Below are 12,677 nucleotides of genomic sequence, written 5' to 3'. Positions count from 1 at the left end.
CGCTTCAGGGCATCTTTGTGTTCTCGCAGCTCTTATCTCTGATCGTGTTGAGCGCGTGTGGACGTGTTCTCCAAAGCTGCAAAGATCTGTAACCCGGGAGATCCCTGGTTGCGCGATCGTTAAAAAGTCGGACTCTGAAGAACAAAGGCTCCTTGAAGCCCGTGGCAGATAGCCGTTATTGAGAGGCTCTTGTTTTCCTTTGTAGCTGAATGTTGGAGGGGAGAGTTTTGGGTCTTAATTGCTTAAGAAGGCTGGTCCATTAGAGCAGCGCCAGACTGCGAGGAGTCTGACAGTGCCAGCGTTTACTTTGGATGGTAATTTCGGGGTCATGGCTCTTCGGGCGAGAATCCCTCCTTCCTCCCTCCCTCCCTCTCTAACTCTGTCACTCCTGTGCCCAGATATACACACGGCCAGTCACGCTCCTCTGTGTGCGGCTGACGTCTGGGGCTGTTATCTGCATGATGGCTTTTGGACGCAGACGCGTTCTTGCTAGGACTCTTTTCTTCTGTTTGCAGAAGTGCCAGTGGGTACTTGGAGAGGTCTCTGCCTTTTTTTTTTTTTTTTTTTTTTTTTTTTTTGTCAGCGCTGATTGCTGGAGTCCAGGCTTGCGTCTCGTAGTCAGAGCCTCGTTGCGGGATTGCTTCGGCTGGCCGGTGACATTTCGATGCTGGAATAATAAAAGGTTTAGGCTTTCCAGTGGCTAAAACCACCATGACGTTAAAATGCTCTTACAATTGGCCGGATTGTGGCAGGGCATGACTGTTTCTTTGGTTTCTTAAATTAACAGTTCACTGTGAGAGGGGTGAGAAATCGATCTGCTGTCTAAAAGTTGTGCAGAGTACTTACATTTGATGTTCCCACCTTTTTATTTATTTTATTTTTGTTGGAAAGCACCAACATCCTCTCTTTAGTGACCATATCTGTTAGATATATGCAGGTCATTACATGGGACCTTTTTTTTTTTTTTTTAAATAAATGAGGGGACACCACCAAAGTGCAGGACGGTAGGTATCTATTGAAGTTGGGCAGTGTGGACGAGCATTGCTTTGGCTATATATGTTGGCCGTATGTTGTGTTAATGGGGTAAATATGAAGTAAATATCAGTGTGAAACCTTTGTTTTGAAAAATAGAACTGGGTCTTATGATCTTACGTTGATTTAATATGTTAGCAGTGCTGTAGACTGATCAGACCCATCTTCTGTCAATGTGTTTCTCTCTCCCAGATGAACGTTAGTACTGTGCGGGAAAACCTTCCAAAGGGAGATTTCTCCATAATGACAGAAATGCTGAAGAAGTTTCTCAATTTCATGAACCTCACAGTAAGTACTTTGCATGCGCCGCTTGCGCACGTACCAGACCTTGCAGTTGTTTCTGCTGGGATGAAATCACAGGATTTCTCCAGAAAGCAACGATCCTGATATTAATGTCATGTCATGATATTAATAATGTCCTCTGTTTATCGATTTCTCGACTGCTATTAGCCACTGCAGTTACCCTGCGATGTGACTGTTGTGCAATACAGTGGTTGATTTCGCTTGTGTCTGTTCCACTCGCAGTGTGACGTGGGCACGGCGGGCCAGAAATCCATCTCTCGGGTCATCGATTATCTGGAGCACTGCTAGTGCTGGCGCGTCGGCTGAGCTCACCTTCCTTCACACACTCTCTCACACACACACACACACACACACTCTCGCCTGAGCGCACAGCTGGCAGGACGCACTGGAGAGAGCGAGAGAGAGAGAGAGAGACTGAGCGCCATGTAGAGGGCAACCCCTGAGAGCACCAGCACCGTTGACCTTTTGTCCCCACCCTCATGGTTCTCGTTTTGACGACCCCTTTCAACGCTTTGAGATGTCTGGTGGCGACGAGGGAACTTCTTCAGATTCTACTTTCGTTTGTTTCTATCAGAGATTTTGTTGGTTTTTTTTTTTTTTTTTTTTTTTTTTTTGTTTTCTTTAATTCAAATCATACATTGACAGCAAGCAGTGCAGCAGAGAAAGGCCACCAGAGTTCTCTCTTTTTCTCCTCGTCTTCAGAGAACCCATTTTCTCGTGCCCTGCAAGAATGTTACCATACTATGATGTGTTCCCCACCCCCTCACCACCTTTCCACCACCACCCCCCCCATCCAAATCAATAACCCTCGCCCAGCCGCCACAAACGATGGATAGCTTTGATCGACCTGTTAGTAATCGACTGACAGTCTTGGCCCTCTCTTATAAAAACAGAGGGTCCAGACCTGCAGAATGCTGTGTCCTTCTGGTCTACACGGATTCTCCTTCATGCCCACCCTCCTGTTTAGGGGTCCTGTTGACCTCTCGCAGTGTTCCAAGTTATTCGCATAGCAGAAGATTGGGATGGAGAATCTCTGCAGTTTTTAAAAACCCTTAGAATCGCCAACCCTGGAGATGCAAACTTTAGACCAGCGGGAGCAGTCGAATCATGCCGCATGCTGCCCTTGGTGTTGTATGCAAGGTCTGATGCAAGCTGAAGCCGGTGTTAAATCGGACACATCGGAGATCCGTTCGTGTACTCGCGGTTAAGTATTTAAATAACCCCCTAGCTGAAGTGCCCAGCTCAGTTTTTGTTGTTGGTCTGTTTTTTGTTTCTTTTTTCTTTTCTTTTCATTGTTATAATAATTAATTTATTCCGATGCAAGGGCACAGCATAATTTTCTGATAGTTACGTTTCCATAAAGCACTTGAAGGCGTGTCATCTCTCCACAGGCCAGTTTCTTGAACACCAGGGTTGAAATATGGTGTCATACTTTTTTTTTTTTTTTTTTCTTTCTTTTTTTTTATGTTAATGCTTCCAAGTCAACGCAAAGACATCCCTCAAACATCAGCATCATCGATGCCGTTTTTTTTGACAGGCTCGCTACACACAGCGCAAAAAGCTTATGCACTTTCTCCATCATTGAAAACATGGAAAGTGCTTTTTGCAGAAATTGGGAAGGAAGTAGAGTAAAACACATGCATAGAATTTTTTTTTTTTTGCCTTTTCATGACCCGTGTGCCCGAAGTACCTTTTTTTTTTGTTGTTTTTCTGTTCTGTTGCGGACTGTTCTGCTGGTCCACGAGCTGTTCTAGAAACAGTGGTGTCTTTCTGTGTGTGTGTGTGTGGTTTCTGTCAGGGCTGTATCCAACACGCTAAACATCCCAATGTTTTTGAATTTGCAAATTCTGGAAATTAATGGAACCACACAAATGTACATATTTCTGTAAATATTGGCTATTGGAAATCTAGAATGATAGACTACTTTTCAGAATTCGATCTTATTTTTATTTTATACAGCATTTTTCTCAGTTGTGTTTGAGGTGAAATTAAAGAGGCATCCAAAAGCCAACTGCAGGAACCTGAACTTTGTACCAATTTCCGAAAATGATGTCTTTGGTTACTTGTACATAATTTTAACTCGAATAAAAATTGCTACTTTCAATACACCTTATCGGCGTTCAGCAGTTTTCACAGCCGCGGTGTGGTGAATTCAACACGTCAACCCGTCCATTTATTATTTTTTTTGATAAACTTTATTTAGTCTTTATAAATCGTCGCCAAAACGGCCTGATCTTTATTAAATTACCATGAACAAAGTGCAAAAATATAGACTACATAAAAAAAACAGTACATATTCTGTGGACTTTTTTTTTTGTTTGTTTGTTTTTGTTTGTTACTTGGCACCGTTGCTCCTTTCCCAGCAGTGCGTCGTGTCCTTGCGCTCCATGTACGGCCGGACAGTCCCTGCGGTGTGTTCCCGCACGCTGTGCTGATGCGTGGTGTCCTGTTCAGCACTCTGCTCTGTCTGTCCCCCTGCCACCACCGCCTCTTGCCTTTGTGCTGCGCCCCGCCGGCGTCCGCACTCCTCGCTCTGCAGCAGCTCGCTCAGCGTGCTGATGTAGATCTGGGCCATCTGCAGTGTCTCCGACTTGGACAGCTTTCTGGCGCTCTCCATATTGGGGATGACGCTCCTGAGCCTGTCGAAAGCCACGTTGAGGCCCAGCATCCTTCTGCGCTCCCGTGCGTTGGCCGCCAGCCTCCGGCGCCTGCGCGCCCTGACCAAGGCGCACTGGTCCTGCTCGGCCACCCCACACGGATCGCAGCGAGCAAGCCTGACCTGTGGGTCGCTGTCCGTCCAGCCGCCGCCAACGCCGCCGCCGCACAACAGCTCCTTGACCTCCCACCGGTGCCGAGCATCGCCGTCCCGCTGCAAAAGCGGCCTGTATGAACAAGTGCTGTGGTGAGCCGTGGCCATGCTTTTCCCAGAGGCTTCCTACGTCGTCCTGCGTTCACTTGCTTGCTCGCTCTCTTTTAGGGGGACGCAGAGGCGGTATTTATTGCCAAGCCCCTTCCATGTGTGGGGGGCGTGGTGCCGTGGGTCGTGTGTGTGTGTGCGCGGGCAGACGTGAATAGAGATGAAGAGTCCCTTTGATAATGACTGCGGGGAGTGCACGAACCGAGCTCATCAAAAGTGGATTAGGTGCGCCTCAGCGAGCACTGGACGCGGCCAAACGCTGCGCATCCCCGCAGCCGAGGGTGCAAACCCCGCAAACCTGAAAGACGTTAAAACCTCGGAACAAGTCAGGGGTTAAAAGAATGAAGCGGTAAGCTGCGAAATGAACGGCACGGAGTCATTTCCCCAGTCCGCGGAAAACAATGCGGCCTTGCATGAAGACAGCCCTGAAAGAGGAGTTCATTCAGTGGCAGCGGACAGGCACCAGTAGTGTGCTCGGCCTAATCCAATTACGCACTCCGCACACTTTCATCCAATTACATCGAGACCGTCCCCACTCCACGCTCTCTAATACCCCCGATAAACAAAAGAATATTTGATTCTGCCGTGCGGGGCGAGAGGGGGCGAGAGGGGTGGCGGGATGGGGATGGGGGTGCGGGTGCCTTACCACGTGTTGCGCCTGGACAACGCTGGCACACTTCGCTTATTAAACCTAATGAAGCGTCTCCTGGGGGGCGCGAAGGGCCCGGATGGCTGGATGAGGGGCGAGCAGGGGGGTTAGTTGCTCGCCTGTCAGAGCGAAACCAGCCGAAATGAAACCAAATTTTCACTCGGGGGAGGATTAGTGACAGGGGACGAAGTGGAGAAAGTGCTTTCTTTCAAAGCGTGCCAGCAAGGCCGCGGTGCGCTCCGAGCCCGAGCCAAATCCGCGGAGCGCTCCGGGCACAGGTCATTGTGCACGTTGTGACGGGACCTCGCTGGCATTGGCATCGTGCTTTACCGTGGCTGAAGTTTGATTCTTTAGCTTTGCTACAGCTTTACTGGGGCTGTGCAGTTCTTGTTTAGGACGTAGCCACCTGTTAACACCATGCAAACGATCGTACCCTTGCCTCAGTAGTGCATAGCTTTTGCAGTTTGTGATGGTAACTGGTCAGGGTAGAAGCTTCCAATACTTTGGCCTCATAGATTTAGTGCAAAACTGTAGCAGAGAATTTCTCAGACACCAGGTCTATGTTTGGGGTAAAGAGGAAGATTTAGATTGTAGATCTTTTATGTATTCTGCAGAATCCAACATAAAAAAAACAAAACAATTATGATGCCAAACAAGCAAGCAAATTTACTAGGGTTGGCAGTAGGGCTGCCTGAAGGTCAACTAGAAGAATCAGAAGCAACATCCAACGCAGCAGGTGTTTGAAAAACAGAGGCCCCGACTGCTGTGGTGATGAGGCTTTTATCCATGGGTGTTGGGATCTGGGCGGAGCTGGGAGCTAGTTAAAGTCACAATCAATATTCGCTTGCTCTCAGGCTTGTAATGGTTTCCAAGCCTGGTGGTTTCCCTTTCTAGACCTTGGTCTCATCACCACCCATTACTTGCATTCCTCCAGACTGTCAGAATTGCTGTATTTGCCCTAAATCTTTGAGTTGAGGGCTGTCTCATTTGTGAATGCACCATTCCGTTTCTCTCTGAACCCAACTGCAGCCCAACAATATTGTCTGAATTTGAATACAGCCCAGCAAAGTTCTGCCCAAACCCAAACACAGCCCAACGGAATTCTGCCCAAACACAGCCCAGAAAAGTTCTGCCCAACTGCCTTGTGGTTAATGTAGTCTAGTCCGGTCTTTCCTTTTAGTTCTGTGCTGTTTGTCTTCAGTCTTTTTCCTTCTCACACATTTGCTTTTTCATCTTAAATATTTTTAGAATCTCCATATTTGATGATGCAGCTATAGGTTAACCTAGTAAGTTAATTAGGAGAACCATATTGGGAACCATATTCTTATTCAAGTCATCCTGGTTTTCAGAGAGTCATTAAAGGCGGCGGTCATCATTGCCGTCTGCCCATCCGTACACAGGGACGTTTACAACCGGTCACTGGCTCGAATTCTGATGCTTGAGGAAAATCCAGAAGAAGCCAAGATGTCCGGGTTCTGCACTATTGAGCAAATGCTGAAGCCTCTTTCCTGGTCCTCGAACACCTCAAACCTTCAGGACCAGCAGGAAGCAGCATTAAACAATGTCAACACATCTATACAAGCCCCTCCACTCGCCCACTGGGTGATACAAACGAGGGTCAACCAAGAGGTGAGCAGAGGTTAAAAAGGTCATGCCCACCTTCACCGTCACGCTTTCACATGCACATACTTGAGCTTGAATATGGATCAGTGGATAAAATGTTGTCTGTTTTAGGATCAGCAGGACGTTTGTGGTGGGCAGGTAGGGGGATAAGCAGCGATTATCTGAAAATCTGATTCGGTAATTGCTTTTTGGGGGGGGGGGGGGGTCTTGGGTTTTTTGGGGTGTTTGGTTATTTGTAGATATTTGTCAGTCGTGATTTGTGTCTAAACTGACTCTGGGGCCGATACGAGCCGAAGACATCCAAGCAAACCAAACAGAGTTGGGCACAGGGTCGCTCCGGCCCTCCAAATCTTGTATAAAAACCCTACCTGAAACGAAAAATGGTGGGTCCCACAGAAATTTGCTGCATCGCCTTGAAATCACTTAAAATAATAATTTTCATCCTCTACAGGAATGGCTCAGGGTTCAGAATCACGACCTCTTGGCAATAGTGGGAGCACATTAGACCAATGAACCGGTCTGAGCTCCTGGCCTACTACTTTCTGACCCAGGTTAGGATAGTCAGAATCGCTTAAAACCGTCAACTTCATCTAGAGTCCGGCTCATTCCCCACAAATATTTGCATGGTTCAGCCAGAATTCCTTGGAATTTGGCCCCACCTCTCCCACGTCTGACGGTGCCTTGCACATGGTTGCATATCCTGACAAGAAAGAATTCTTGGTCCTGAAAGGCCAGGGTGCTGCCCAGTTCTTTGACGTCCCTGATCAAAGGCACCTGCTTGAATTGATCTGTTAATTACATGATTTATCAGGTGTGTTTAAAGCCAGGAAACGTCCGTACTCTGGGCACCGGTCACCCAGGACCGGATTTGATGATCTCCGCTTCAGAGCAGAGCTAGGTGGTGTAATTGAAGGGTTGGTTTCTAAGATGAAATAAGACGTTAAGTAAAGGTGAGTTCTGGATATTCCTGATCTATATCCAGTAATCCTGCTTCACGCTCTGCGTTTCCAGACACAGATTAAGCCTAATCCTAGCCTTGCTCAATCTATTCCCGGTGAAAAAATGATCCTCAGTCCAGGACCCTGCCCGTGGTCTCTAAATGAGCTTGCCTCTGACCGCGTGTGTCCGTTCCAGCGCTCTATTCTTAAGCGCTCCGCAGAGTCGGTCATTGTTTTGTTGTTGCCGCCCTAATTTATTCCTGATTGATCTCCTCTTTGTGCTCGAGTGATCAGGAGACGGAAGGCGTGGCTCACGCCATCCTTCTTTCTCTCTGGCCCCCCGCCGATCCCCCCGGGAAGATAATTACTTTCTCTTCATGAAGCCACGGCCCTTTTAAGGACCGCCGTGGGTCAGTCGTTTGTGACTATCTACCTCCTCGGCCTCCTCTGAAGCGTCGCTTCCTTATAATTGCTGGGTTGCTCCTCTTCTGATGGACTGCATCGCTTCAGAAGTGTTTTCGGTTGGCGCGGTCACCTGTTAATTGCCAGTTGGAAGGTTTATTTTGAGGCGGAGGTTTATCGACAGTGATCATCAGGTTCAAATCAACCCCAGCAATCGCTTTCAAGAGTCCATTTGCTGCTCTGTGGAAGGGTGTTTGAACCAGCCATCTTTTTTAGCAGGCAATTACACAGGGCGAAATGTAGGAAAGACTGTAGATACGCTGCAGCCCGTGCTTGGTTCTGTTGAAGAGCCCTTCTGACGCACTTCTCATCAGCCGAGCTGGTCCATCAGTCTCTCAACTGTGTGATTACAATCGTGGTGGTCCGAGCTTAGCGATTTCATGGAAACCCGTTGTTGTCCATTGGCCTTTCGTGTTCCTTCTCGCTTTCCAACAAGTGGGAGGTTAATTGGCTGATCTTTTCTTCACAGGTTCCAAATGAACCACTTTACAGTGAGAAGGCTAATGTTGCTAATAACGAGCGACTGCTAGTAAGCGCCAATTAGCGTTAAGCTGATGAGACTGTGATAATTGCAGTCGTGGATACGCTTGTGAATATTTTGACAACTGGGAACTGTCATGACTTCGAAGTCTAGTACAATGCAGTGAGTGTGTCCACAGTCCGATGACGTTCTCACTGGTGTGTTCACTAGCCATGCTCTGGCCATTAACCAGTAATCCTTTTCTGACCGGTTTCTGTGCCGGTTGTCCAAAGGTTTGTGGACACCTGTTCAGCCAACATGTTTCCTGAATCGAAGGGTATTAATAGGGAGGTTGTCTCCTAATAGGCTACAGTAAGAGCCTGTACTCTTCTGGAAAGGTTTTATTCTGGATAACTTAAATTGCTGTGAGGAGGATTTGATTGTATTCAGCTCTGACAGCTAGAGCGTCAGTGTGGTCCGGTACTTGAGCTCAACCCAAAAAGTACTGGATGGAGCACAGTACTGGATCTCTCCAGAGCATGGGCGCCGTATTGGGGAGGGGGACGTGATGGACAGTGGCCCTAAAGATTTATTCACTGAATATTTGGGCAGAATTGTTTAAGACGAGGGCTCCTGCTCCAGAGACTGCAGTCCCACTGCTCCACAGCCCAAATGCTTGGGGGCACTGGGCACGGTGACCTTAGCATTAAATGCTCCAGGGTGACAAAAAAAATGACCATAGTGAGAAGTGTCCATTCTAAGCACGAAAGAACTACGTAGTGTGATCTCGGCATTAGCTAAACTAGGAGGACCGAGAAAGCAAACATGTCTGGTCAAAAGCAGTCATGTGGTCAGAAACTGGGCAGTGATAAATAGGAAAGAGAGCAGGTGGCGTGATAACAGGTGGGTCACAGTTTGTTCACATATGTAGTGAACCTTGGGTAGGTGTTTCTATTAAAGTGACCAGTAAACACAGGGCAGCACAAGGTAGGGGGTTCAACGGTGGCATTCATGGCCTGGAAGTTAAGGGTTGGACTTCTGAAGTTGTAGCAGATTATAAAAGACTGGTTCTCACGCACTTCTGATTGGTTCTTGTGGTGAATACGAATACTTTTGGGGCGAATTTCCGTTCCACCTTAAATTCCACCTTAAATGGTGCTGCAGTATCTCGCACGTACTAACATCAGAACTTAGCTGCTACATCATTTAAGGTCATTTAGTGTGGCTACGTTCTGGTGAAGTTCTCCAGTCATGATGTCTTATGACTTGAGGCAGAGGTCAGATTGCTAGGTGTGCAGCACGAATGGATAGAAGTGTATACTTCTGAAAGCAGAGCAGCAAGGAAAGACAGTGACGTGGACAGTCGTGCTCCGTGTAATGAATTCCTCCTGTTTATCTGAGCATTTTTTTTCTCTTTAGCAGACAAGCTATTAATAGACTGAATGTGTTTTTTGAAGTGTCAAGAATGCAACTGCATAAGCAAGGATGTTAACATGCACTAATCTGGCCTAATAAACAGAGACCTTGGAATGATAGGTTATTTTTTTTGGTAATCATTTTCTAGCCCTGTCTTCCTCGCATGTCTGTAAAAACCAAAAGGCCTTTGAATAGCTGCAGAAGCAGAGAGAGAAACATGTCTGCTCCAGCGCAGCCTTTGATAAATGTATTCACAAAGAAATATCAAGGCCGTTTTGGAAATGAATGTCGGCCCGGGAGCTGAAAGACAGGGCACTTTGCTGGTTTCTCTGAAAATAACTGGCGGCATTATAAATGCAAGGGATTGATACACAGAGGCCCCGACTGCACGGGTGATGAGGGCTTATTTATCCATGGGTGTTGTGATCTGGGCAGAGCTGAGAGCTAGTTAAAGTCACAATCAATATTGGCTTGTTCTCAGGCTTATAACCGTTTCCAACATGGCTACTACTCTCTCTTTCTCAATCCCTCTTGGTCTCATCACCACCCATTACTTGCATTCCTCCAAACTGTCAGAATTGCTGTATTTGTCCTGCTTCTTTGAGCTGAAGACTGTCTCATTTGTGAATGCATAATTTTGTTTTTCTCTGAACCCGACTACAGCCCAACAATATTCTGCCTAAATCTGAATACAGCCCAGCTAAATTCTGTCAGAATCCAACTGTTGCTAGACAAAATCCTGTTCAAACTCAAAAGTCCTGTCTAAACCCAACTGAGGATAACATTCTGTCAGAATCTGACCCTAGTCCGACAAAATTCTGTCCAACCCCAAATACACTCCAATGAAATTCTGTCCAAATCCAGCTGTTGATGGACAGAATCCTGTCCAATCTCAAAAACCACCAAATAAAACTGTCCAATCTCAAATACCACCCAATGAAACTCTATCCAAATCAAAATACCACCCAATGAAAATTCTGTCCAAATCCAGCTGTTACTAGACAAAATCCTGTCCAATCTCAAATACCACCCAATTAAGTTATCCAAATCAAAATACCACCCAATTGAACTCTGTCGAAACCCAAATACCACCAAATGAAACAGGTCCAATCTCAAATACCACCCAATGAAACTCTGTCCAATCTCAAATACCACCCAATGAAATTCTGTCCAATCTGAAATACCATCCAATGAAACTGTCCAAACCCAAATACCATCCAATGAAACTGTCCAAACCCAAATACCACCCACTAAACTGTCCAATCTCCAACACAACCCAAATTAAACTCTGTCTGAACCCAAATACTACCCAACGAAATTCTGTCTGAATCCAACTGTAGCCCAAAGTTCTGTCCAATGCCCCTGAGTGTAGCCCACAAACCTCCTGTCCAAACCCAACCGTATTACAACAAAAATGATGTCTAAATCTAACCATAATCCAACACAATTCTGTCCAAACCCAACTGTGGCCAAACAAAATTAGGTCCGAATCTGAATATAGCCCAACTAAATTCTGTCAGAATCCAACTGTTGCTAGACAAAATCTTGTGCCAACTCAAATGCCACCCAGTGAAATTCTGTCCAAACTCACATACACTTCAACTAAAGTCTGTCCGAATCGAACTGTAGTCCTATAAAATTCTGTCGAAACCCAACAGCAACCAGACAAAACTCTGTCCAAACTCAGCCATAGTCCAACAAAAGGCTGTCCGAATCTAACTGTAGTCTTAGATCCTGACTTTGGTCCAAGAAAATTCTGTCCAAACCTGACAAAACCCTAATAAAACGTTCTGATCTCTACTGAAGCCAAACACAATTCTGTCCAATCCCGACAGTGGCCAGAGGAAACTCAATTACAAGCTGAATAAATTCTCTCTGAACCTGATCACTACCAATCACAAAATAGTCCTAATAATGAAATATGATCATGCTGACTAGATTACCTTAATGGTGACGGCCATGATCAGTACCTTGAGCAGCTTGAGTTTTCAGTTCCATTCAGGTTCAAATTACTTTAACCAATTCATCCAAAAGATGAGAGTTTCTAGCCTGCATCTGTTCTTCAGCTGTAATGTGCTCAAGATGTTACATTAAAGCTGATGCAATAAATAATACATTCAAATGATCAATTAGCAGCCTTTATCTTCATCCATTAAGACTGAGAGATGGGGTATAAAATGTATGTAAAAATGTGAATGTAAAATTTTACCCCAAGCTGAGCCTGACCATCTCCGGTGCACTGCTTCACCCTCCTGAGGTCTCCTCCTGAAGACCCCAGATGAAAGGTAAAAAAGTAGACGGTGCACAAGAATCTGCACAAGACAGGAATATCCCATAGCCTGCCTCTCGGTTCAGATCCTTGGGCCATCGGCCAGGTAATGTCAGAAAGCCCATGGATGTTATTCCAGCGGCTGTGAGGATAAAGTGTCTGGCCCAGGAGTTTATCTTGCCTGGGAAAAGGATCAGCCTCGCTGTGGGTGCCCCGAGACTGGCTGAAAAATTAATGAAGAGCCATTTGGTCCACAAGGTCTTTTTATCGCTCCACGCTACGCTGGTGATTTTTATTTGTAGCGTGTCGAGAGCCGTGTTCAATTCTCGCTCACACACACAGGCACTGGCATATCTGTCTTCGGTCTCCGCGTAGAGCTACGTGTCACCGTATAAAGAGCTGGAAGGATCCGTCAAGATGAAAGAGCTTCTGGTCTCCCGCTCTCCGCTCGCTCCCCAATCTATTAAAAATGCATTACTACGTAGTGGAAGAAAGTGATGCAAAACTACCTGTCAACAAACTGCAGCAAACAAGCAGCAGACAGTCATACTAGCAAGCGCTCGACTACCCGAGCAACTCGGATCCACAAAGGGCCAGGAATTCGATGC

The 12,677-nt window shown here is 46.4% G+C and overlaps 1 protein-coding gene across 3 annotated transcripts in view; it reads left to right on the top strand.

Moving 5' to 3' along the window:
- Positions 1-3,443, top strand: part of waplb (WAPL cohesin release factor b) — a 41,871-nt gene extending 38,428 nt beyond the window's left edge. For all 3 annotated transcript variants that reach the window (XM_072667155.1, XM_072667154.1, XM_072667156.1), the window contains 2 exons: positions 1,225-1,320; positions 1,558-3,443. In XM_072667155.1, coding sequence (XP_072523256.1) covers positions 1,225-1,320; positions 1,558-1,623 — 162 coding nt within the window. In that variant the 3' untranslated portion in view covers positions 1,624-3,443. The remainder of the gene's footprint in view (positions 1-1,224; positions 1,321-1,557) is intronic.
- The last annotated feature ends 9,234 nt before the right edge of the window (positions 3,444-12,677 follow it).

The sequence above is a fragment of the Salminus brasiliensis genome, chromosome 22, assembly GCF_030463535.1.
Source record: "Salminus brasiliensis chromosome 22, fSalBra1.hap2, whole genome shotgun sequence".
Classification (NCBI taxonomy): domain Eukaryota; kingdom Metazoa; phylum Chordata; class Actinopteri; order Characiformes; family Bryconidae; genus Salminus; species Salminus brasiliensis.
The sequence above is the reverse complement of the archived record's forward strand: the minus strand, read 5'-3'. Positions and strand labels throughout refer to the sequence as shown.